This window comes from Vigna angularis, chromosome 4 (genome assembly GCF_016808095.1).
Source record: "Vigna angularis cultivar LongXiaoDou No.4 chromosome 4, ASM1680809v1, whole genome shotgun sequence".
Classification (NCBI taxonomy): domain Eukaryota; kingdom Viridiplantae; phylum Streptophyta; class Magnoliopsida; order Fabales; family Fabaceae; genus Vigna; species Vigna angularis.
The window spans coordinates 32,202,152-32,229,943 of record NC_068973.1 but is presented as its reverse complement, the minus strand read 5'-3'; the positions used below and the strand labels follow the sequence as shown (position 1 = coordinate 32,229,943).

Below are 27,792 nucleotides of genomic sequence, written 5' to 3'. Positions count from 1 at the left end.
AAAGCATTTTTATTGATATATAAATCAACGAATTTATAAAATAAGCAAAACAAAAAAATATATCAATAAATTGATAAAGGTTACAATTCAAAACATATTTATTTTAACAATATATATGAATAAAATATTATAAAAATGTAATATATTTTGTCCGTTGATTATTACAGACATCAATGGAAACAACTAGACATCAATTAATAATTGAACGCAATTTAAAAACAAATGTACTAATGAAAGCATTATCGTGTTTGTGCTGTGTAAGAGTTCGATGGAAGGGATATTACTAATTTATATGTTGGCAGGTGGATGAAGACGAGAGAGACAAAGAAACAGAAATTGGAAATTTGGAATAGCAAAAGTTTTTAAAACTAAAACGCCCACCGTGGGGCTCGAACCCACGACCACAAGGTTAAGAGCCTTGCGCTCTACCAACTGAGCTAGACGGGCAATTTACAAAATAATTGAAGCTACTAAGAATTCGTAGATTATTCTATGCTGTTCAATCCATTCTTCTCGTTTCTTATTGCTGGTGCTGCCTAATGGCAATAGGCGGAGCAGTTGCCATTATGTACACGCGTTCTCCACCACTCTCTTCGTTCACCCCCACGCGCCTCTTCTCACGCTCTCATTTCGCTGCAAAGCTTCGATTTCCTCCTTCAATTCGACTTCGTGCTTCTTCTACTGCCGTCATCGACACCGAAACCAATCCAACGGTAACGCTTCTTCTCTCTCCTATTGAATTTTCTTTTGACGTACATATTAATTTTCGTCAGCACTTATCGTCAAACACTTGCGTGAGGAACGTAATTTTTTGTTTAGGAATCCGTCGTAGTTGAAAAGGAAGTGAGGAATAGCAGCAACCCGTTGGCTTGTCCCGTGTGTTATGATTCCTTGACATGGAATGGTGGTCCTGGTTTCTCCGTGTGAGTTTATTTAATAATCGATTATTTGCTTCCGCTATAGGTATGCGTTTGTCATTTCTGGTCTTTTGTTCATTGTGATAATTTTTTTTTATGCAGAGATACAATCAGCGGGTCTAATTTTCAATGTGGGACATGTCAGAAAACATATATTGGTAACCAAACTCACATTGATCTCACCGCAACAGGTGGAGCTAAGAGCTACGGTGATACGATGCCATTTTCCACAGAGCTTTTCAGGCATTCTAGTTCTCTGTCATTCTTTTTTTCATATGAAGTTTTTTTTATTGTTCATGATCAATCTTTAGTTGTATTTGATGATCTTAGAGAATGGTTTTTTGTTTTCCTTTAAGTCATGGTCCTACTATCTGAAGATAGATATCATATGCATATGAATATTAGTTTGCTAATAATGGCACTCAGCGACTTAACAGTATAGTTGTTGTGCTGTGTATATGCTGTGGAGTCGATTCGCCACTTATATGCATACTGATTGTTTGTTGAATCAGGGTGCCACTGATATCATTTCTCTATGAGAGGGGCTGGCGTCAAACCTTTTCTGTGTGGGGTGGTTTTCCAGGTCCTGAGAAAGAGGTTAACTAAATTTCCCAGTTCTCAATAACAGTTCCTTCTTAATGAACCCATATTATTTCTTTTAATTTGTTTTGTTAGAAAATATGAAAAATATCCGGTGATATCTTCTTAGAGTATCTAAGATGATCTCTTAAAATTTATTCTTCTTTTATATTTTATTATTTGTTTTCTTATTTAATTAAGATATTTGTAATTGTAAGTACATTTGATTAGAATTAGATTTATTGGAATTTATTTGGTAGGCATATCATATCATGTATATAAAAATATCCGATAACCATGAGGGCTTACTGCATTCAATTTATATAAAATGAATTTTGTTGTGTAATTCATACACAAGTTTAAAACTTAATTATTTGTGAATGGAAGCTACACATCCTTTTTTGTAATAAAAATAAGGATTGTTTAGTTTGTAAACCTTTGGTGGTTTACTTGCTTCAATGAGGAAGCAAAATATATTGAGGTGAGACATTGGGCCTAATGGACGTTCCAACAATGATAATAATGCCTTCTGTCATGTTTGGTATTGTGTTCTTGAGAAAATCAATGTTAACATCATCACTGGTTTTAATCTCCTTAGAAGAGGTGCAAAGCCTCCGTAACTTGTACAGAACTCCACAAAAGCCTTGAACTATTCAAATCCATAATGCCACCTGATTAAATGCTTCTTTTAGGGACTCTTGTTCAAGGTACACAATGAAAGTTTTGCACTATCTTCTAAAGAGGAGATTAAGATCAGTCAGAGAGCATTAGCCAATGTGCCCACCCTTAGCTCGTGTATGTCCAGAGAGCTATACCAATCAATTTGTTTTGTTTAACTTTGGGTGATTGGTGGAAAGAATATTAATTTGGATATGGTGTGCAAAATATAAGATAAAATCATTTGAAATACTAACGAATCTGTCTTCTATTGTCTTATGTGCTTTTATATTGGAATTATGTTGTTAATGTATGACTTCTTTATGCTCGTGTGTTGTTCAACAGTGATTCACGCCTTCTACTTAATTTGTCTGCAGTTTGAATTGATGAAGGGTTTCCTAAAACCCGTATTGGGAGGAAATATAGTTGATGCTAGTTGTGCAAGTGGATTGTTTTCAAGATTATTCGCAAAAAGTCAACTCTTTTCTTTTGTTGTTGCTCTAGACTACTCGGAAAACATGTTACAGCAATGTTATGAATTCATTCAGCAGGAAGAGAACTTCCCAAAAGAGTACTCAGTTTATATTTCTAAACTGATTAGAAATTATTATATCTAACTTTTGAATTCATAGTTCTAAGAGAACTATTTAAGCCATCTTTTATTCATATTACAATTATATTTAGTTAATATTTATGTTTTAGGAACTTAATCTTGGTTAGAGCAGACATATCTAGGCTCCCCTTTGTTTCTAATTCTATTGACGCTGTGCATGCTGGCGCTGCTCTACACTGTTGGCCTTCACCATTGGCAGCTGTAAGTGAATAACTATTCTCTATGTTTGGATTTTGCAGACAATGTTTCATTTGTTTCAAATACCTGTGACAGTGGCTTGAGGAAAATTATAAATTCTTTAGCCATGGTTTTTGAGATGTTTACAACGTTTTTATATTAATCTGAAGTAGTAAATGGAATCCCTTAACGTGTATGCAGTGTTGTGTCAACAACTACAAGAACATGTTTCAGAATGTTAATCATGCTAGCAGATTTTAAATATAAGCAATTTTTTCAAGGGTTACCTTTATATTATGGATAAATTACTTCAGCCGATTTATCACTTAGTAGTATGCCTAGTTTAGTCAGATGGGCATGCCTTCCATCACTCTGTGACTTCACTTTCCTTTTATGTAATCTATTTTAACAGGTTGCTGAAATAAGTCGTGTTTTACGACCTGGAGGTGTATTTGTTGCAACCACCTACATACTTGATGGTCCTTTTTCTATTATCCCATTTCGAAGTATATTACGGCAGGTATTAATTTTAAATAATGTTTTTTTTACAACATTTTTTTACGACGCTTACTACAGTATTAGTTTCTTATCTGTGCCTCCTTTATATCAACCATTTTATTCCTCACTTCTCTTTCTTCTCTTTGCTGTAAAACAAATTGTATAAATCTGTTCTCTGGTGATAATTCTCTAAAATTTTTTAGCTTGAAATTTTTTGTGCAAGTGTTGGCGTGCTCCGTCTGAATTGATAAAATCAGTAAGAGTTTCTTTGCTTAGTTGTTTTTGTTTCTTTTTTCCTTAATTTGGATCTGCTAGCTTCAATTCAGTTTCTCAATTATAGGAAGTCGGTGGTAATTTAGTTTCTTAATGATATGAGAAGATATCAATCTAGAGTATTCGATTGTGCGTGGAAGAATGATTTTTATTTCAGATTCCATGACAGGGTTAAATTTTCGTCAACTCAATCTTTCAGACACTAAAATGAATGTTTGTTGGTCAACTTTTATCATTTATTTTTATTTCTATAAGTTTTGAGTAATAGAATATTTGTTTGACGTTTCAGACTCTAAGGCAAGCATCTGGGAACTACAGCTTTCTCTCTGAACGTGAGCTTGAAGATCTCTGCAGGGCGTGTGGGCTGGTTGGGTTTAAATGCATTAGAAATGGGCCTTTTGTGATGATCTCTGCTAGAAAGCCCAGTTAAAGTTTGAGCTTCGGGTGCTCTGTTTGCTGCCTTGAACACATTATGCTGAAGCCTGTATATCTTCCATGATCAAAATTTTCAAATGTAAGCAGACAAAATGATGCTTGTTAATCTGATTAAATTTGTGGTTTGAGTTGGTAATTAATTAGGCTTCACCATAATCAAACCATATTACAGAAGATGGATTATCTGGTAAATCCGGCAAAATATTTGTTGCTAACCACAACGGAGCAAATGCCCAATGTTTCACTGATACTGTTAACGTTTGTAAATTATCCGAGAAGGGTAGATCGTTGGAAAAAGGGTACTCGGTATAACCTCTATAACAGCAAAAAACTTCTCATATGTAGAGTAGGTTTAAATTATCAGTAACTTAAAAGCTCTACGAATTAATTGTGGGCACCAAATTTTTTTTCGTGCAGTTTTAAAATACATAATTATAATTTATTATCATCTAAACTGTTGGTCAATAATTTTTCTTGAGGTACCTATAAAAATTGGTGAGATTTATGTAATTCTTTGGTGAAACGGAATTAGTTTTAGTAAAATACAATAAAACAATACGTAGGAGATGGAAATAAACATTCACAAAACTTTAGAATCAATGGTAAAAAAGTAAAAGGTCTATAACATTCTCTATTCTTATGTTGAAAGTCTAATACAAAGATAATATTAAATTAGAGTATTTAAGTAATTGTAAATCTTATTTTATGATTTTGTAAGATTGAATTAGATTTAAAGTTTATTTTTTATAATAATATCAAAGTTATGAATTAAAATTTATTTTAACAAAATTTATTGTTTGTTTAGATGTATTATTTTGTCTGATATTAGAACATTCATTAGACCAAATTAAGTTTAAAATTAAAAATTCTCATCATTTATACAGACTAACAATAAAATTAATATAATGTTTGAATTAACATCCTTTGAAGGAATGATTATTTATTTTAATTGTTTTTTAATTTAACTTTTAAATAAACAAACATTTCTTTCCTAATATTTTTCTCCTTTTATTCCACTGTCTCTTCTGTAAATAATAATTTTTCATGAAAAACCCGAGAACAATATTCATTTGTGGGAGTGTCCACTTTCATGAAAGAAGTAGAGAACAATAATTGGCTTGGGAGAAATAAGTGGTCCAGTTCCCAAACTAATTTGATTTGTTTTATTTAGTGACCAAAAAGGAGAATAATGAAATCTAAGAGATAAATAACAAGTTGAAGGGAGGTGAGAGGGTGATCTTCATCACCATTGCTACAGAAAAGGATTTTCTCCATTTCTCTACTCTGTCTTCTGCAACAATCATTCTAAAATGGTGAGACTCACATTTCTCTCCTCTTCTTATGCTATTATCAATAATAGTTTATAATCTATAATAATATATAATCGCATTTATCTATGTATATATGTTATGTTATTTTTTATATATTTCAAAATTATAATGTTAAATTAGTAAAGATAAATTGTCTATTAACTAAACATTACAATGCACTTATTCTTCGTATTTTCTCATTTTTCAAGAAAATTTGTAATTTATATGTTCTTCAGATTAAATTATAGTTTACGTATCAAATAAAGAAATAAGAATACATATATTTTTATTAAAAAAATATAAATTAAAATGAATATAAATATTAAATTTTAATTCATTAAAAGGATAACATAATAAAAAATTGAATATACAAGCATTACTGAGTACATGTTTTTTTCTAGATGATAATAATAATAGTTTTATTATTGTTAATTGTGTATTATACGTATCGTTTGGTATAAGTGATAGATAAATGAGCCCAGAAGGAATAATATTAATGACATAAGTTTAAACTTGTATTAGAGTTTAAAAACAAAGTAGAAAGATGTAAACTTATCCAACAAAGAATGTCAATAGAAATTTAAAAAGAGAAGGAATTTGTTTTCTTTATGTGTAAAAAAATATAGAAATATTAAAAGTCCCACCTATAAATAAAATCAAATTATAATATATAAGTAAGGTGCAAACCTCACCTTACACACATGTTTTGTAGGGTTAAGTTAGGTTTAAAGTGTCCTTTCTTAATGAGAAACACATCCCTATTCTTTAAATTTATTTTTCTATATCTCTTACTAATTCCAAAATCAAAGTCTAAACTTTGCTTCACTTCTTAAATTTAAGAATGACAATTAATTATTACTCTTAAATATTATTGTTGAAGAAAAAACTAATCTATAATATATAAGTGAATAAGTAAATATAAATTTTATTTTATAAATTAATTTTATAAAGTTGAGTTGGATTTAAAATTTAAATCTTAATATATGTAGACTAAAATAAAGTTAAGTTTTTCTGATTTATCTCTTCTTTCTATTTGATTATCTATTAGATTGAGCCATACAAGTGTTTGAGAAAAATCATGATATATGAAATTTTACTTTTCTTCTTTTAAGTGCATTTTGAGATTTAAAGTGTGTTTTCTTATAGATTCTAAATATTGAACTAAACAAGGGATTCGGAAGTGTCTCACTTCAATTTCTTAATTTATAAATCTCCAAATTGTTATAATGTAAGGGAAGTTAAGTCACTCTTTTTATATTATGAATTTTTGACTTGTTTTACATTCTTTTAGATTTAATAGAATGGGAGAATTGCACATGGAAATGAGAAAAACACCATTTTAAAAATAAAATATAGTATTTAGTTATGAAAAAGAAATTTCGTATTTTTGTTGAAAGTTTTGAATAAGTTGTCGTGTTGGTGGAATCTGTCATTGTTGAAGTTGAAAATTTAAATGAACTTTTGGTTTTATATCCATGTAGTATATACATTGATATGACTTGGATTCGCAATATAGAAAGTTTGATTCTATGTGTATTATTTTATGATAACTTGAGTTCAGTAGGAATTTGAATGCATAAAGGTGAATTGACGAGAATTTAGAAGTTGTATGAGGACAAGAAATACTTTAAATTGCTGCCATACAACAAATACTATGGGTGGGATATGATGAAATTCTAAAAAATATCTAATTGTATTTGATAAGTTGAAAAATATATGTATGGGATTTGTTAAATTATTAAGTACTTAAATTTAACAATTTGGTAATGTTTTATGGTGTCATTAATATGAATATTTCGTTTAAGCAAGTTAATCTTGTTCAAGTTAAAAAAATTTCAGTAATAAATACTGGTGTTAAATTTCCAAGTTTAAGCATCCAGTCACTTAAATAATAATGAATATGTTGCTCAAACTATTTGTTTCACACATGAATGAAGATAATGTTACAACAATTATCTTTTTATAAGAAGTATACCTAAGATATTAAATAAAAAATATTTTCCTAGAGAATATTATTGAGTGACGTTATTTCACTCGAGATATATCTCTTAATTTAATATATTATTTCACTCTATCCTTTATTTATTGTAATAATTAATATACTTTCTTGTATATATTTATAAATAACATGTTATAAAACTATTAAATAATTTTGTATTGTTTCAGACGTAGGGTTGAGTAATTCTACAAAATACACCTTCACACTTTTACTTTTTAGCTGTTTGGATTATTGTATTTGTTTTTAGTCTAAGTTTTCTTTCATTTACGTCTTAAATCGAATGAAACAATACTTAGTAATTAATTTAGACTGAGTCAGAGTAAAGTTTTAAATTCACAATAAATATAATCATTTACCTATTTTTTTTTTATCTTTATTTATAGTTTTTGAGATGAGTCTAAGACGATGGAGTCGATCCAATCTCAACTCATTATACTAATAAATATTTACCCTCAATCTCGATTTTTAGCATATCTTAAGAAGAAGTATTTTACTGCTGCACTCTCTCTCTGTTCGGTCTTTACTCATACGTGGTTGGATGATCTATATTATATGTCTTCGTCTTAATCTGAATTTGGAGGTTAAAGTGGGAGAGACAAACCGTTTCTCTTTTGCGGTACAGCCGTCTGGCCGTACGATACAACTTTGATTGCTATGAAAAAATTATTTGTCAAGTTTGAGAATAAACCATATACTAATATTTTTATCTATAAATTTCTTATTTCCCAAATTGTTCATATGAAACAAACTTAACAGGAAACAACTTATCATATCAAACAAACTTTACATAATCTAAAAATATATTTTTAAAAACTTACAAATGTTTCCTATAACTTTTTAATAATGTAATAAATTACTAAACCGCGAATGTTTGCATTTAAAGACCTTTTGGTTTATAGACTTTAACTTTTATTTATGTAATTGAAGTTGTTTGGTCCAACATCTATCTATTTCGTATTGGATTATCAATTAATAACAGAGTTAGCAGGTGATAAGGAGCCACAGAAATGGTTGATAATTACTTAGGGAAAAGTTTAGGAAAGAATTAACAAGTACTTTTTTATATATTATTTTAAATGTATACTTTATTATTAATTAAATTTATCAAATAACACTCATAAATTGCACATACATTATTTATTTGTTAGTGTAACAAATTTATATTTTTGAATACATTTTAACTATAAATTAAAAATATATTAATCTTTACCAAAAAACAAATTATTCCAAAGATACTTTAAAACATATAAAATTAAAGAAATATATTTACTAATAATACAAAGAATTTAGATAATAAAAATAAAATATTCATATGGGAATAATTCATAAATACTAAGTTAAAGAGGAATAATGAAAAGAAAAACATAAAACACGGAATGTTTTAACTTAACGGTATTAATTTTTTATAGTTACAACATTTTGGCATTTATCATGAGATAAGTAAAATTGGTGTTGCGGCACACTTTTTTTTATTAATTTGTTTTTTTATATTTATGTGTGTACAGAAGACGTTAAGGGTGTCTCAATTCATATATAAAATATTCGTAGTTGGCATGGATATTACAATCAAATAAAGTAATGTGTGCACATACCGTTATCAAACTCCCTATATAACCCATAAATTTGTTATATAAAATACAACCCTATTTTTTATCCTAATACAGTCAAATTACATTTTTAGACTTGAAGAGCTTAAATTTTGAGCCCTATTATTAATGGGTCAGTGTCTGGAATATTGTTTGTAACTGAGTACCGATGCATGCTCTGAGTTAATGCATTAGCAGCAAATTCAAGTGTAATTTCCAACTCCCGTTGTTACCCTAAAAATTATTCGGACATAATAATTTGGAAGCAACAAATTCCAACTTCCAATGGTCCCCAGGTTGTTAGACTTGGCTTGTATAGGTGTACCATTGCATTCATTTATGTATTTTTTAATATCTACAACAAGACTAAACAATACACAAATATCGCACTGTAATATACATGTTTCCTGCACTTTTACCAATCTATTTTATTATTGGCCAGTAACTTGCATTCCAGTATTCCTTGTATTTCATATATCCTACACCAATCTGCTTCTCTAACCTTTCCATCCAAATGTTTTATCTTCTAATTCTCCTTTTTTTTAAGTTGTCTTAAGCCACAAGGTTTTTAAACACTCAATAGGACATTGGTTTCAATTTAAAAATGAACAATTTGAAATTGAAAATGTCACCTTTAGACAACTTAATCCTCACGTTTTCCATCACCCCATCCCAAAATTTTTGTTTTCTTGGATTTTCCCAATTGTCATTCTAGGTACTTGAATGGCATTTTCATATGTAGTTAAGTATTTTAGAAAAATTCTCCATTAATGCTTCCTCACTCCCTACAACACCAATCCTACTCTTGTGGTAAATAAACTTCAATCCAAATATCAATTTAAAACATTTCAAGATAGATTTTATTATGAGAATACTTTTATTTTTGGGTTCGCATATGAATAGTGTGTCATCAATAAATTGCAATAAATTAATCACTACATCCTTCCTATTTACTATACCACACCTTCAAACAATTTTTTCCTAGTAGTTTGTCTCACTAATCTTACTAATTCCTAAGCTATTATAAGGAATAAGCATGGAGCCATTGAGGCCCCTTGTCTTAAGACTCTTGTTGGTTTGCATTATTAGGTTGGGCTCTCGTTCACCAATACAAAAATTGTTTATCATTCTAGATAAGATCGTATCCATCCAATCCATTTGTTACAGAATCCAAGTTTACTCATCATGTAATAATAGAAAAATCCTAGTTAACCGAGTTATATATGTTTTTCCATAGTCTATCTTTATTATTATCTCACTCTTCTTTTTCTTTTCATTTCTTTCACTACTTCATTTGCTACAAGAAGACTATCCAGAATCCCTCAAAAATTTGTTTTTTTTTTTATATATACGGATGACATTCTTTTAATGAACAAGGACAAATAGGAAGACAATGTCATAAGACAAAGGAGATGAAGCAAATCTGATGACAAAAAAAGTTATCATTAAGATGTAGAGACTTTATTAGAGTATGTAAAGTTGGAAGGAAGACTTATCAACTAGAATCGTTTGATAGAGGAGTCATCTAGAAAACATTTAACATGAAATATTATCAATCGTCATTTTTACTACAATTGTTTTTTTGTTCTTGCAGGGTTTTTTATTAGGCATAAAGAATGTTGCAAATAAAGGTGTATTTTGAAGTTGAAAATCGACAATAAGCCATAATTGTATGATCACGGTCTTAATCGTTGATCAAACTAGAAGAGATTCAAAATCAACAAAAGACGATCATAATCATCGATCACGATCTTAATCATTGATCAAAATTGCTAAAATCAACAAGAGGCGATCATAATAATTTGATCACAATCGTAATCATTGATCAAAGTATAAGAAATTCATAATTGACAAGAGAAGGTCATAATCCTTTGATAATGATCTTAATTGTTTATTAGAATAGTTGAAACCATGAAGAGATCATCATAATTATTTGATCATGATCTTAACTGTAGATAGAAGTGATGAAAATCAACAAGAAACAATCATAATTATCTAATCATAATATTAATTATTGATCGAAGTAGTTGAAAATCAACAAGAGATGACCATAATATTTAATCATAATCTTACTCGTTGATCGAAGTAGCTAAAAATTAACAAAAAAAAAATATGATCATAATCGTTCGATCATGGTTTTAATTGTTGATTGAAGTAGTTGGAAATTGACAAGAAGTGATCATAATTGTTTGACCATAATATTAATTATTAATTGAAGTAGAAAGAGACAATCATAATCAACAAGAGATTATCATATTTGTTTGATCTTAGTCATTATCAAAATACAAAAGATAATTTGAAATTGTTTAAATTAATTCTAGAGTGATGCAAAAGAAACATGTGATTATTAGAAGTCGATAAATTAATAAAACATATTTGAATTTTTTTTTTTTTTGCATAGGTGTGTATACCAAATAAATGAACATTGATATAACAAAGTAAAAACAAAAGAGTAATTGTAGTTTTAGACAATTTTCCATTTGCATACTTAATCATATTCGAAATCATGTACGGTTGAAAGTTTGTCTTAAACCCTAAGCATATATTACCTTGAAGGAAAATGGTTGGAAACAAATTTTATCTCCATCCTCTAGGCTCAAGAGTCATTCTATTTTCTTGTTTGTCTTCATATGATAGATACTTTATTTATCTGACCGAATTATTATATTTTCATTAAGACTTTTATTTTACTCTCTCTATTAATAAATACTAAATCTAATAAAAATAACATATTTATATACACTAGTGCAGTCAGGTAAAACGACAGCGGTTATTTTAACCAATAGACAACAGTTCCTGAACCAAGGCATATCAGGGCGAGACAAAAAGTCTACCACTTTTGGCATCGGTTCTGAATCGAGGCATATAAGGGTAGGATTTTGCCTCGGTTCAAAGCTAATCGAAGCATTATATTTTTTAATTTTTTTAATTTTTTTTCGCAGGAATTTATGCCTCGGTTCCCTCTGAATCGAGGCCGTATGTCCCTCTCTACTGCCTCGGTTGGGGCACTAACCGAGGCAGTAGAGTCTTTTTTTTGTTTTTTTTTCATCCGCCAACTTTTCTGCTTCGGTTGTGACGTTAACTGATGTCGTAGGGTGCTTTTCTGCCTCGGTTATGGTCTTAACCGAGGCATATTCCCCTGTTTTTTTTAAATCAGGTATGTTTATGTTATATTCCCAACTGCAGAAATAGACCTGCATATAATTTTACAGCCAGAACAGTCCAAAATAATCCAGAAGCGTATATTTTGAATGAAAATTATATTAAAACATAAATACATTCACTGTAATCATAAGTCAACTTCTTAGAAGCATAAATCAATCCAATGTAATCATAAATCAACTTGGAAGCATAAATCAATGCAATGTACAAAGTTAAATTAATAATAACGTACAAAAGCATAAAACAACTTAGAAACATAAACTTAGAACTTACTATATCATAATATCTACTACTTACTATATCCTAATATCTACTACATACTATTATATAATTGAATTACATATTTAGCAAGTGATTTCCTCACGAGTTGAAGTGACTTCTCTGGAATTGGAGCAGTCCTATTGAATCTTTGCATAAAACACAATGATTTCAATTAGTGTATATGAAATCTAAACTATAGAGAAAATAAAATTCAAATCTAAGTATTACCGTTTGCCATCCACTGGTGTAATGTGCACGAATAATGGTCATCATCCAAAACATGACATAGTAACCACATTCATATGACCTCATTTGTCTATTACACTACAATATATCATCATAATTATAAAATGTTAAGTAACATCATTGGAATGGAACCAAATGTTTAGTGTCTTTGGGATTCGCAAACAAATGCTTAAGTCTAGCCACGAGTGGAAGGTACCAAACTACTTTCAAAGCAGAACCATTCTTTTTTGTGTGACCACTATCTTCACTGTTGTTTCTTGACTTGTATCGTGATAACCCACATTTTGGACACTTTTTTAAAACTTCATTCTCATTCCTATATAATATGCAATCATTCGGACATGCATGTATCCGTTTATACTCCATACCCATCGGACAAAGAATTTTTTTTGCATCATAATTACGAGTGGGTAATGTATTTCCATTTGGCAGTATTTCATTCAACAACGACAACAATTCTGTAAAACTCTTATCAGTCCATCCATTGGTCAACTTTAAATTCATGAGCCTTAATACCGCTAACAACCGTGTGAACTTAGTTGAACCGACATACAAAGGAGTCTCTGCATCAGTGGACATCGTTTCATACACATGCGCTTGGGCAAAAGCTTATGCGCGAACATCGTGGATCATGTCCTCTAAGTTTTCTTCTTCTAGTCGATCTTCCATATCCATGGCGGAATCATATACATTTTCAGTTGGAGAGACAGTTGGAAAGTCTGTTAATTCGCCGTGCCATATCCATGTTGTATAACTTCGTATGAAACCATCACAGATAAGATGTTCCCTAATATCAATTGCGTTCAACTTCCTCCCATTCAAACAGTTCACATAGGGACATCTGAACTTGACTTCATCATCACCACTTGTACTCGCATTATGTTGCGCAAACTTTATAAATTCTTCTACCCCTCTCTCATACTTAGTGTTGATGCGTGGTAAATTAATCCACCCTCAATCCGTACGCATGTTTACTGAAATTATTTACACAATTTCAATAATCTTGAATGATCACTTTGATCGTTTTCATATTCAAGGTGTGACCCTATCCCATTCAAGAAGTTTCACTTTTTTTAGTTTATTAAACATATCAATTTTAAACAACATATCTAAAATTTCACGAAATTTTTTCAACATTTCGCATTGGTCTTCAGGTTACACGAAATGAAAGTGATTATAAATCACAATCAAATATGCACCCGAAGATCAATACAAAACACAACTGCAAAATTTCATGAAATTTATGGCATGTATATTAAAATAGATATGTATTAATAAACTATGAAAAAGTTATTACTCTTCTTAAACTGTCCAACCGAACAATTCAATATTCAATACTTGTAAATTATTATTACCATCTCCTCTATTCATTTGTAAATAGTACGTTTGTTCAAAAAATCTGGAGATAGTAAATAATTTTTGTATTGAATCTCAAACGGAAAACTAAGGCTAATTGTCAACAACAATATATATTCAAGCAAACAAATAATTACATATGCAACATGCAATATATTTAAACAAACAATATATTCAACCAAACAATATATTCAAGCAAACTAATAATTACATGTTCATAGTAAAAGGAAAAATTTAAAAATAAGAACCTAGGAGCGTGAAAGTCGATCAACAATGAAGAATGTCCCTCACCTCAAAAATATAATATCTAGAAAAAAACAAACAACACATTAATTAGTCTCATGATTCCTAACCTCCTTAAAGTTTATTTTAGCACCATATCAACCAATGTTACAAACAATTCAAAATATTATTTTCTAATTTGCATATCTTTAATTAAAAAATATAAACCAATTTACATTATCAACCAATTTAAGACAAACAATTCAAAATTCTATTCCCTTAATTTTTATATCCTTAATTCAAAAATATATATATCAATCTACATTATCAAGTAATTTAACATAAATAATTTAAAATTTTATTCACCTAATTTTAATATTCTTAATGCATTTTGCTAAACCCTCTATCTCCCAGATTATCATCAACAAAAACTACCATTGCTACTATAATCAATCTGAAAATGAAAAAAAAATTAAAATAGTGGCAACAAAGAATACTTACCACGGGTAGGAGGAGAACCATGGTGAGACGACAAAGGTAGAGTGGCTGCGAGTGAGGCGTAGGCGCAGGCACCGCGATGAAGATGTTGTTGCCAGTGAGGAGAAAGATGCGTGAGGCGGCGACGAAGGTTGAGGCGCGAGAGATGGAGGCAGAGTCGCGGAAGGTTGAGGCACGACGAGGGTGAAGGAGAAGAAATGAAAGCGGGGGCAAGAACGCCGATGGAAGCGCGACGACCGCGGAGGGGTTGGGGCGGCGAGGGAAGTGGGCAGTGGTGGAGGAAGAACAATGGCAATGGCACAGAGGAAGAAGAAGAAATAACGCGTGAACGAAACACTTAGCAATTCTGGACTTTTAACTCCAGATATTACCTCGGTTAACCAAATAACCGAATCAGAAAGAGCCTACTACCTCGGCTATTCCTAAGACCGATGCATAAACATTTCAGTAAATGTAATTTTTTAAATTAAATTGAGCCATATGCCTCGGTTAGCCGCCCACCCGAGGCAGAAAAACCTTTATGGCCTCGGTTTCAATCAACCGAGACAGTATCTTATTGTATTTTATTCATTAGAACGTAGAATGTTTAGAGGGAGTTGCTTTTTAGCAGGTTATACTGTCTCGGCTGACTGGAGAACCGAGGCAATATCATTCTTTAGTCATTTCATCACAGTGGCAGCAGGGCAACGTGGCAGGAAGTGCAGACGTTTGGCAGGAAGAGCAGGCATATATGTGATAACTTTTTGGCAAGTATACCAAATTGTTTCAAGTAATACAGTGAATAAGTAAAAGAGTATCGTTCTCCCAAGGGAATTTGAGTTACGTTATTCAATTAAAATTATTTATCAAGATCAATTACTAATGATAACATTTGTGATTTCAATTTGGAATTAAGCATGAAATTAACAACGTAAAAAAATTAAGATTGAAAAATGCGATAAAAGATCACTAGAATTGGTCTTTGACTAACATTACAGTAAAATTTTGGACAACATATATTCTCTGTTCAAGCATTCACTTGAGAGTATATTGGTTTAATTCCTTAAAACAAGTTCTAAAATTATCTATTGAATTATTAATTCCTTAATTAATTCATCAGATAATTTTGCATTGACTTCAGATGTTGAGAATGACCAAAAGCACAAAAACTATTCCTAGCGTAGTTACTTTTAGTTTCTTTTCTTACGTTTCTGGTTCTAAAAATACTTTCCAGTATAATAAAACTTTTAAAGAGATTAATACTTCCGTATAATCAAAAGCAAGTCAAGAAAAGAATAAGAACAAAAACATATATTGCATAGGAAATTTACATTAATGTTTCGTCATACAACCAATTCCAATGAACAGAAAATTTAGCATATCCTAGACATCTCAAACGTACTCTTTTCAGCAATTCCTTGCAGAAAGTGAAGTCTTGATGTCTTGAAAGGTCTCCTGATCGTCTATTGAGTTCTTTAGTATTTTTCTCGCTATTTTCTAGTGTCAGAAGATGGTTTCTACCTTTCTGTCACGTCTTTTAAAGCCACTTAACTTCATTAATTCGCTCAGCGCACAGGTGTGTGTGCGCTATGCGAATTTCTTGTAACTGTTGCCTCTCAACTGATGTTATTCGCACAACGCACAAGTATTGGTGCGCTATGCGAATTTCCGTTTCCTGATAGTGCGAATTTTGGCTTGCGCTATGCGAGAATTGGCTGACAGACTCCCCATTATACATCCTTTCCTGTACAATAATTTACATAACAATCTACTTCCTATTACAACATTTAACTGAGTAATAACATGAATAATTAGAAGATCGAGATCATTTATAAGTGTAAAAACAACTCTTTTTCACACTTATCAATATGCCTTGGTTCTGAGTGATAACCGAGGTAGTATCTTTGTCTCCAAAAAAGTTGTCAGCTGAAAGGTCAGAGTTTGATAATTTTGAAAGCTTATATGCTTCGGTTAGCTCTAGGAACCGAAGCAGTATGCGGTTTAGGCCGCAGTTGATTGAGAATCGAGGTATATAATGTGTTTAGAATTACAATATTGTCACCGTGTTTTGATACGCTTCAGTTTTGATGAAACCAAAGCATAATGTGTGAGTTTAAATCTCTTTTTTTACTAGTGATAGAAATAATACTTAAATATTATATTAAATAAGAGATAATAAAGAAAAAGGAATAACACATTAAATATTTTATTTTAGAGGTCTCTATATTTATTATATTTATTGAGTAGAACAAATTTACAATATTGCAAAATGCAAGCGTTGGTGAATTAACATTTTGTTTCAATGCATTACTCTTCTTTTACCATCTCAACAGCACACTAAATTTAAAACAACACCAAAAACATTTTCATTAATGTATTTTTTTTGGTCAACTTGTGTCGGTCACAATTCTTTTTCCCCATTTTTATAATTAAAAATTTATTACAGCCGGTAGACCAACACCAGTTATAAATTAAATTAAAAACATCACTAATTCGATTAGGAAGATGCTAATCTTTTATTTGAGTATAAAAGGTAAACTCTCCATGACCCAATTTTGACGGACTGACTGACCAGCTGCTTTGGTTCAGCCCACTTAGTCATGTAAGTTAAATAGAACATTGTTTTTTATTTAGCAGTTAAAAAAGTCAAGGGTAATTGTTCTAGTTAAAGATATTAAGAAACATTCAACATTAACATCTACTGCATTATTTATAAATATTTTAAAATAAGATAAAACAAAGTTGAATTTATTTCTTATCGAGATCTGAAATATAAATTTTATAATCAGCCTATGACTGAGACTGCTATTTCTAAGGGATCATAAGCCAACAAAGTATTTCTAGCCAAAGTCAAAAGTGTAGCATTTGGACCACAACGACGAAGAGAGTCTTACAGTAACGGCGTTATTTGCAACCTGCTACCGCCGCAACAATAGCTTTCACCTCACAAATGCTAACATGCAAATACATTCATTGAAGTATACGAAACTATAAATTATAAACAAAGATGGAAGTCATATTATTTTAAGGTTTTAATGAAATACTGTTAATAATAGTACGTTAGAATATTTGCTAGTTTCGTTTATAAATACCATTATCATTCTCTTGGTAGGTGCTTCGTATCGTAGCTCATTAAAAGACAAGGCAGAACTCAGTCCAACAACCATTTCTTTGTTTACAAACAAACTAGGATTTTTAAATTTTGATAAGCAATAAGTAGAAAAGGGTTCTACCGGTAATCAATAGTTCAAGATGTATATCATCAGATTTTATAATATATCCATATCCCTTTATGTGACTTCTTATTTTCTTTACGTTGTCATGATTCATTTGATCTCGCGGCTACTAAGAAATATGTGAATCGATTCACTTAGCTTAGTAATATCAGACTTTGAAATTTTTGAGTGAAAGAATTTTGGTGAAAGAATTTCATGATACATAATAGTTTTATTCAATTTCAACATAATTGCCTCTAACAAAAGATGCTTGTGATATGTAAAGATACTTAAGGTCTTCCGCTTTTAAAATATTAAATTATAGTTTTTCCAGTGTATAATTATTTATTTCTTTCAAATGCTGCTTTATAAATTTAAATTTTATTTTATTTTTTAATCTTTTGTCACTTGTTTCTAAATAAACTAAAATTTAATAATCTTATAGCCATTAATAAATCCTAATTTGAATTTAATTTTAATGTCTTGAATTTCGATATACCATATTTATAAAAATGACGGGTGTTGATTCAATAAACCTTTTTTTCATGATTTTTTTTTGTTAATTTTTATACTTTAATCTATTTAAATTGGTAATGATAGTAACGATGGCTCGCCTAAAAATGTAGCTAAAATAATCATTCTAAAGATCCTTTTCTTTAAATTAGCCTTCTGAAGTTGAACTAAATCCAATCTATTTTTAATCTCATATATATATATATATATATATATATATATATATATATATATATATATATATATATATATATATATATATATATATAGTTTCAAATATGATGTTGGGTTAAATACAAATATTTATATTAAACACATTTTAAATGCCTACCACATCAACTTACAAATTATCCTTACAATATACTATTTTCTCCGCTTGAAGTAACTAAGTTTGAAATTTAAACCAAGTTTAGTTCGTTTTATAATGAATGATGACCGTATATAACAACAACTGAACTCTATATCACATGTTATAAATCAGACATTCTACGTTGGACTTTAGCACACACCCTGTGCTAGGGTTTTTCTATTTTTTACGATATAAAATCAACTTGTTAAAAAAGAAATGCTTGGCTATATTTTTGTGGCATATCACACGGTAATTACTGTCATAGTTACCAATGGAAAGCACAAAGAATTTCATATTAGTATCTAAAATTTACTAATCTGTACATTTTTACCTCATCATTAGTATTTTTAGCTATCAGTTCTATTCGCAACCCTATTCAAAAAATAGTCCATGAAGATAATAAATTATCATCCCATTATCATTATTATTCATAATAATAAGATTATCATTATGTATAATTACTTTTAGTATAGGGCCATTATTAAATAATCGAATCTAATCATGCGTACGATCATGTGGGCGAAACTAATATTCTTGTAATAATATTAGTTTTAGATCCCAACACTAAAGAAAGATATCACGAGCATGAAGTACAAATAACAGGAGTATGTATATATATAAATATTATATATATATATATATATATATATATATATATATATATATATATATATAGTATACTCCTTATACTATGAAATTAAATTAATCTCACCCTATCCACCTATATTTTGAACAATATAAAAAAATTAAAGTAAAAAACAAAAGAAAAGAAAAAAAATGATAGCTGCAAATGCTAACCACCAACATTACACCACTAGGATCAACATCATCATGATGACGCTCTTAATTCATTGCAGTGTATGAAATTCCACGCTGCAATGATTCACCTGTTGAGTATACTGTTTACTCTCACACACGCGAGATCCTATTGATCAGAAGAACAAATCCACGCTTCCACGGCACCTTCCCTAGGGGAATTACCATTCTCCAAGTTCTTCTCATGGTTCACACTGCTCGAAGCAGAAACCGAGATGTTGAGCTTACACCCACCATAGTTGTTCCCATCCAAGCACCTAAACGAATCTCTTCTCCCTCCTCCAACTATGCTTCCATCTCTACAGTCACCGTCACCGCCACTCCTCTGAAGCATGCCCTCAGATACCACGTGTTCATGACCCTGTGCAACCACCAGATCATGCGCATCAAGAGCGGGCATGAATAGAGACTTTGCACCAAACCCTGCAGGGACAAGAGGTTGAAGAGAATAAGAGGGGTGGAATGTGGGAATAGGGTGATGTTGCATGATATTCTGTGGGGGATGATAGGGTAACGACAGATCAGGAAGTAGCTGGTAGTTAATGGAGTTATTATTAGGAGAAAGACTGATGGTGGCGTTGTTGTGTAAGGAGGTCCTTGAAGAAGTTGAAAGCAAAGGGTTTGAGCGAAGAGGGAGGCGGCGAGAGAAGGAAGGTGAAAAGGGAGGTGCAGGAATTCCAGTGAACTCTTGAACCATGGATCTGAAATTGGTGGTGTCGGTGGTGAGAACGGTGGTGGGTGCACGCCTTGAAGCTCTGCTTCGTTTCTTGGAGTTGCGTACGAGGTTGGTGGTTTGTGGTGGTGACGAGAGGGGTTGAGGAGCCGGCAAACATTGGTTTATTGCTGGCGTGGCTGATGAAGAAGATGGAAGGGTTTCGGGGAGAGTGCAATTGGATTGAGATCTTTGGGCAAGGGAGTCGATGTTTAAGAAGGAATTGTGGGGGTTTTGGTTTGGGTTGGATTGTGAGAGAGCATGGAGGTAGGTTGAGGAGAGATCAAACATTGAGGGGTGAGAAGGAACAAGGGATGGTTGGGGGTGGGAGATGGAAGCAAAATGATTGAGGAAGGATGGATCAGCGTGTGATGATGAATCGTATTCTTCATCGCTGGAAGAGATGCTTCCACTGTTACCAGAATCCATTCTTGAGCGAAAAAGAAAAACTAAAGAAGAAATGAATTGAAATAGTAAGAAGAGTGGAGCAGTGAATTAGGTGTATCGAATTGGGAAATCGGGGTTCTGAAAAAAGGAAAAAGGAAAGTATGCATATAGACGTTAATTAGGGTTTGAGGGAAGGAAAAAGAAGGAAATGAAAGAAGAGAAAAGGTTATTTAAGCTTTTTCTAATTTAGAAGATGAAGATGATGGGTGGGGTCGGCATTGGAGTAGAGATAAAAGAGATGCCGGTGGCTGGCCACAGGTCAAAGTCGATGTGAATGTGAGAGGGACAGTGAGAGAAAGAGAGGTGTAAAAAAGCCAAAACAATGTCGACATCTGGTGTGAAATCTTTGCAACTATCCACCCTTTTACTTAACAAGATACCTCTTATTAATCCTCTCTTATTACTTGGAAGCATTAATAAATAAATAAAAAAAAGTCATGTATATCTAATCTTTGGATATACTATCCTTATACTTCAACTTATATTCATATCCAATTTCAATATTATCCCCGTGTAATTCTTTTTAATTAAATATTATATTTAAAAAAGATTTTCATGGATTAAAAGAAAGTATTTATAATAATTTTTTTTTCTACTTTGATGGCTAAAATAATGTGACATTTATTGTATACTAAAATATTAGTCTAGTTGAGGTTAAGGGATTAGAGATCGAAGTATTAGGTAGCCCTCTCTAGTGAAGTCTGTGACTTTTTTCCAACACTAACATTTTTATCATAAATTGTTGCACCACTTGGAATATATTGTATCTTTTCCTTGTAGTTTTTTAAATAATGTAGGACATTCTTTTGTTGGTTAAAATGTATTAAAAGTTTTAAAATTACCATGAGATATATTTAATACGGAGTAACACATAATTATGTGTTTTCGAATCCTTTTTAGTGAACAGCTAACAATGTATTAGAAAAAATCATGTTAAGAAAATGAATACTTAACATTTTGTATGAAATATAGTTTGTTTTCATACACTACCATCTAAATAGAATTTGTTGCATACTTTTAGATTAGTTATTATAAAAGTAAAAAACACACTTAATAATTCAAATTTTAGGAGCATGTAGCAATTGCTGTGCAACTGGATGATAGTGTAAAATTCAATAAAACAAAACCAACAAAATATCAATTTTATTTTTAATTCCAATTTTACTGATTTTATATATTTATTTCTCTTATTTTATATATAAACCCAAACGAATGCAAAACTATCTCTATTCATGAAGCAAAGAAAACATATCATTTAAGACCCATTAATTGAGGAGCATTAATCACTTAATAAAGAAACACACAGAAAAAAAAACAATAGATGGCATATATAAGAGGAAGAAACATTACCAGAAAAAGGGATGTATGAAAATAAATAACTGGTTTGTTTTATAAGAAAATAGAAGGAACAGAAAGTGGTGAAAGAGAAAGTTGAACCAAATGAACCATAAGAAAAGCAGGGTTAGATATAGCAAGCTCAAAAAACCAAGACTATCACCTCCTTTGCCTTTTCAAATTATGCTTCATTTTCACCATTACCACCAATTAACACCTTTTTTAGAATCCCAAAAATGGTTTCAGCTGAATACTTTTCTCTCATACTTTTTAGCTCATATGGTGTGTGTGGATATTTTTAATATATATAGATATACCTTTAAGATTTTCTTTACTTATTTATGATGTAAGTTTAAATAAATTATAGTTTTTATATTATGTTTCTTAAATTCAAAAACAAGTCAGGCAATTTAGTTTTAGATTCTTGTAATATTTTAATATAAAAAAAATCTCAATATATATAGTTTCACTGAGGAGGATTAATCCATTCAAAATAATATCTTTAGTTATTTATCATTCTGTAAATATTTTCTAGATAAATTACTCTGAAACTTCCTGCAGTTTAATAAAACTACAACTAATATTTCTCTCTTTTAACATTTTACTCCCTTTATCGATATATTATATATAATATCTAATAGAAATTAGGAGAGGTCATTAATGGAGAGTAATTGGGTTTACATATAAATCACGGGAAGAAAGGGAAGGGATATTGGGAGATATTTAATACAAGTATTTGTCCTATTATTGTATATTTAAATTGTGTTTATGGAATTATGTTAATTATTATTTTTTTATTGTGGGTGTTACATGTGACGATTAAAATTTTCTCAATCAATAATTTTATTCTGTACGATAATTTCTGAAGGTTTGAAATATGATGGAAATAATCATAATTTTAAAATTAGTAATCAAATGTTGAATCAAAGTTATTAAATTAAAAATCACATAAACAAGTTTGATTAAATATTTAATAAATAAAAAAAAATGGTGAGCAAGATGAAAAATAAACTATAGTACCAACCCTATCCCAAAGTCAAGATTATCAATAATGAGGACAACTCATGGTTTTCAATAATTGGTCCACAAGATTACCCATAAAACCCCAGCCATATTTCGTACTACTTTTCCCTCAGTGGTCAGTACTATTTTTTCTCCCTTCTTTAATATTTACATTGTTTTATTTTCAAAATTAGTGTAAACTGATGTTTTGTAATAATATAATAATTTAATTATTAAATTGCCAAACTTATTTCATATCTTTTATTAAGCTTTTTTTTTTCTTTAGCCCTCTTGATTTGAATCTTATATTGATCCTATTCCAATTAAAATAATTCGGATGGGTCTTTTGAAACACTTTAAGTTTTTATTTTATATTTGAATTTATTTAAGTTTGTACGGTGGGGTTGTAATTAATATTTATAGGTGGTTTGAAGTATAATATGTCTGATAAACTATAAATCATGTTAAAATTTATATATTGTACATTTTAATAAGTAATTTAGGAATTGAATGTTACCAATAATTGATATCATAAAGTAATCTGAGAGTTAGCTTCTGTTTATGGTTCAATTTACTATTTTTTAATTTGATTAATTTATACAAGATATCATGTTCAAATTTACTTGTCCTACAGAAAATATAAAACAAGGCATTGGTATTGTTATTGTAATTTTATTATATCTGGCTCCCTGCAAATATCTACCATAAAACGACAAGGCCTAAGGGAGCTTTTGCTACAAGAATTTCGTGGGTTTGATTTGAGTTCTTGGTCAGCCCATAATTCAATCTTTTCGTTGACCACGCTGACATGCTTTCTTGATTACTTTCAGGGCTTCAAAGCCCGCATAATTTTTTTCTAATTTGGGCTTCCAAAATAAAAATAAATTTAGACACCTTTCAGTTAAGATTTTGCGATATTGGTCTTATTGCCAACACAAAGAGCATACTTGTTTTTTCTATTGTTATTTGACTTAAATATATAATCCTCATAATTTAGTCAATGTAAAATTGTGTTCTGTATAAAAGTTTAACATCACATTTAGTTCTCTAAATTTCTAAACTTAAATAATTTGAATTCATTATGATATGTTATTTAATTAATAAAATATCTTTCGTGATAACAATAAATAAAACTTATTACTAAGCGTTGCAATTTATATTTTGTATAAACAATTAATGAACATTCAAAAATTGTAGTATATAACTGTTGTCATAGTATTATTGTAGAATTTGAAAACATACAGAATGTCAACTTTGGCAACATACCACAAAGATCCAGCTAAGAAAATGCTTCATATGTAAGAGATATACGAGTCACAGCATGACCTCAGTTAATGAGAAGAAAAAAATAAAAACAAAAACCACTATAGTCTAGCTCAATCATCGTTGTCTGTTATTCCATAACAGTCACCGAGGTTTGTTTGTTCCTCCCACTTGTCTTTCTCTTTATAAATATCATTATCTGAGGCAGTTTTCATCTTCCATCATCTTCTTGACCATTGCTTATTTCTTTTATCTATGCATGTTTTATTTTTTCTTCTTAAAATATATTTCCTTTTGAAAATTCTTTTGCAGGATTTCTCACAAGTTTTCTTTCGCAATGATCTAATGGTATGATCGGAATATAACGCAATGAATATTGCGACATTTGGGTCAATGTTATAGTACACAGAGAAAGTAAATTAATTATACTCATTCCAAATTTAAAGTACGATAAAAACGCTAACAATGATGAAGATTGTAAAACACATAAAAATACACTGATAGATACTTTTAATGGCAGAACAAGTTAACATTGTCGTGATCTCTGCACTAAAAGAAATTAATTTCATTTAACTTTAGTTGTTGATTAGGAAAGTTTATATAATGTGTAATCTAATCAAATGTTTATTTGAAAATTGAAATGTTTACTCAAATATGAAACATTGAATACCTACCTATTAAGCAGCAGCAAAAGCTTAAACTGAAAGTATGTATGGAAGCCATAGCAGGTTTGCAATGACCTTGGATCACATGACTAGCAGGGTTTTCTTTACGTAAAATATTGCATGTGCGTCTCTGCAAACCTTAAACTATGTAATAAAAGTTAGGATACTTGAGTGGCAAGCCTTACTTTGCTTATTTTTATACCGTCTTCTCACTCCAAGCCTTTACTTCAACCCTAACTTGGATCTCAAGCCTATGTTTAAGCAATGCCACCCCAATGTAACTATCTTCTTTTCTGCGATTCCAACGTGAATCGCAAACAAATCCAATTCTCATCATTCATTACCCAACATTTTAGGCTTTAACATATACAACACATCATTTTTTTCAGTTTACAAACAAAACATCCTTCTAGCATTCATAGATTTCTTTTAGGGATTAATTATTTATACAATAAATTATACTTTTTCTTAATTTATTTTTGATACATAAATAATTTATGTCTTTCATTTCTACATCAATATTCATTTTTATCTTTCATATTAAGCCTTGCAGATGTTGGACTTTGACACATGTGAATCATTAAATATTTCATAAATATATTCTTCCCTCTCTAAATAATTTTTAAATGATTTTTTCTATTAAAGTAGTTTAATTAGTGTTAGCTATTTCAAAGTTTATTTAATTTAACGTCAATTGGATCAACAGTACTAATAATAGTAAATTCAAAAGAAATTCTTACTAAGAATTTTCATATTAAACAATTTTCATATCCAACAAATATAAATGGAAAAAAATATAATGGATGAAAGAGATTAATGTGTATAAGAAAGATGATTGTGAATTGAAGAAATGAGTATGGAGGAAGGAAATAAGGAGAAGAATGTGGATGAAGGAGAAGTAGGAGAAAAATATATGGATGAAAAAGATGAGAAAAAAAAATATAGATGAATATATGTGGATGAAAAAGATGAGTGAATGAAGGAGAAGAATGTGAGTGAAAGAGATTATAGTCTATATGAAAAAAACATGAGTATGAGAATATTTATGAATGTGAATGAAGAATACAAGTATGATAGAGATTTATAATAGAAAGTGAGAAAATAAAAAGATTTGATATATTTAAATTTGGACCATTAGATTAAAAGTAATCTATAATTCGTATTCAACACGAAGAACACATAAATTCAAAATATACAACTTAACATCAGTGATAATTATATTATCTAATCTTCATTTTATTAACAAAATCAGCTTTTCTATATAGCTTATTATTTGCTTAAGTCCCCACTTTTATCTTCTTTTTGTTAAAATTTATATTTTGGGCTACATTTATGTAATTATATCTTTAATTACCTTTTATCGTATCTATTTTAGTGTTAGGAAGACCCTCTATCAAATCAAAGAACCTTGGTAACCTAGAGAAGCAAGAAGATTAACAAAAAAGGAGTTTTAGAAGCCTGAGTGGAGGCATGATTGCACTATTTGAAGCTCATAAAGGTTGCTTGAGGCTTGTGGAAATATCCTCTTCTTCCTCTTTGTGTCTCCTTCTTCTTTTACCTTTCATGTTCTAACCTTGAGACTCTCCATGGAAATAGAAAGTCAAACTCATTTTGTTAGAGGTATTTATAGCCATTGAACTTTTGTTTACTTTGTAAATACATTGATTATATACATGTGTCTTCCATTAAATGTTGATTTCTTGTTTCTACTCTCTTAATGCTTGCTTGAAATGGGAACGTGGGTAGCCTGATTTGTGGTTCGCTAGGTTTTGGAAAGAATCTAAGTGAAACCTATACTTGAAACAAGAGATCTAATAGAACTTATATCTAGAAATGGAACTTGAATCTAGAAATAGAACTTGAGGTATTAGTTGTATTAAATCCTAGATTTTAATGTGGGTTAGCTTGTTAAGTGTCCAAGGGATTGGTTCTTAGTGAGAAAACCTAAACTCTTTCACTTAAGGGATTAGGGTTTGAGTGTTTTAGTGGGTTGACTCTAATGTTTGATGGAGAAAGTTGATGTTGTGTGTACACAAGAGTAAAACCGGTGAATTCTACCCTTAGCATGTCATTCCCACACCACTTCTGACATTTTCCCTCTTCTAAGTGTCTTTAACTATCAAAGTCCATCATTTAATTTTTTGTCAATTTATTTACTTGCACATAATTTTATATTATTTAGTTTAGATGAGTTATTAATCGTACAATTATTTAGTATTATGAGTCTCTTAAAAAATGATATTTGGTTTTATCATTTTATATTGTTTGAGCAATTCGATACATTTGCCGATAGCCATTAACAATTGGTTTAACAGACGTTAACTTAAATAAATATAAATATTAAAAATAAATGAGGTTAGTTACTGATAAGTATACGATAACCTTTAAATAAATAAAATATTAAAAATAAATTAGTACAATGTTCATTAAAACAACACTAACTTTATTTATTATATTTTTTTATATTTAGCATCCACTTAATTGATATTAACTTTACTAAATAAAATATTAAATTGAAATAAGATTAGCATCTCTAAAATCAAATTAAATTTATTTATTTTTAATTTTTATTTTAATATTTTATAGTTAATGTGTAACATCCCAAAAATATAACTATAAACTATATTTAAGAGTCTTTATATTTACAATAAAATAGAACAGTTATACGAAATAAAATTGACTTACAGTTATCATAAAATAACCCTAA

General features: G+C 30.1%; 2 protein-coding genes and 1 non-coding gene across 5 annotated transcripts; 1 reads left to right on the top strand and 2 right to left on the bottom strand.

Annotated features, from left to right (window-relative positions):
* Positions 1–325: 325 nt before the first annotated feature.
* Positions 326–4,285, top strand: LOC108329872 (uncharacterized methyltransferase At1g78140, chloroplastic). 3 transcript variants are annotated; one of them, XM_052875830.1, is made up of 9 exons: positions 326–713; positions 820–923; positions 1,020–1,160; positions 1,430–1,514; positions 2,531–2,724; positions 2,856–2,967; positions 3,356–3,463; positions 3,665–3,697; positions 4,004–4,285. In XM_052875830.1, the coding sequence occupies exons 1-9, from the start codon at positions 540–542 to the stop codon at positions 4,142–4,144; spliced, it is 1,092 nt and encodes a 363-aa protein (XP_052731790.1). In that variant the 5' UTR covers positions 326–539; the 3' UTR covers positions 4,145–4,285. The 3 variants fall into 3 exon arrangements, with proteins under 3 accessions (XP_052731790.1, XP_052731791.1, XP_017419718.1); XM_052875831.1 differs by having other exon boundaries at positions 3,645–3,697; positions 4,004–4,141; XM_017564229.2 differs by lacking the exon at positions 3,665–3,697 and having other exon boundaries at positions 331–713.
* TRNAK-CUU (transfer RNA lysine (anticodon CUU)) lies at positions 375–447 on the bottom strand. Its single transcript has one exon. It is a non-coding gene; the product is annotated as a tRNA-Lys (tRNA).
* A 15,330-nt stretch (positions 4,286–19,615) lies between the features above and the next one.
* LOC108331104 (uncharacterized) lies at positions 19,616–21,058 on the bottom strand. Its single transcript, XM_017565730.2, has one exon. The coding sequence runs from the start codon at positions 20,800–20,802 to the stop codon at positions 19,771–19,773; it is 1,032 nt and encodes a 343-aa protein (XP_017421219.1). The 5' UTR covers positions 20,803–21,058; the 3' UTR covers positions 19,616–19,770.
* Between the last annotated feature and the right edge of the window lie 6,734 nt (positions 21,059–27,792).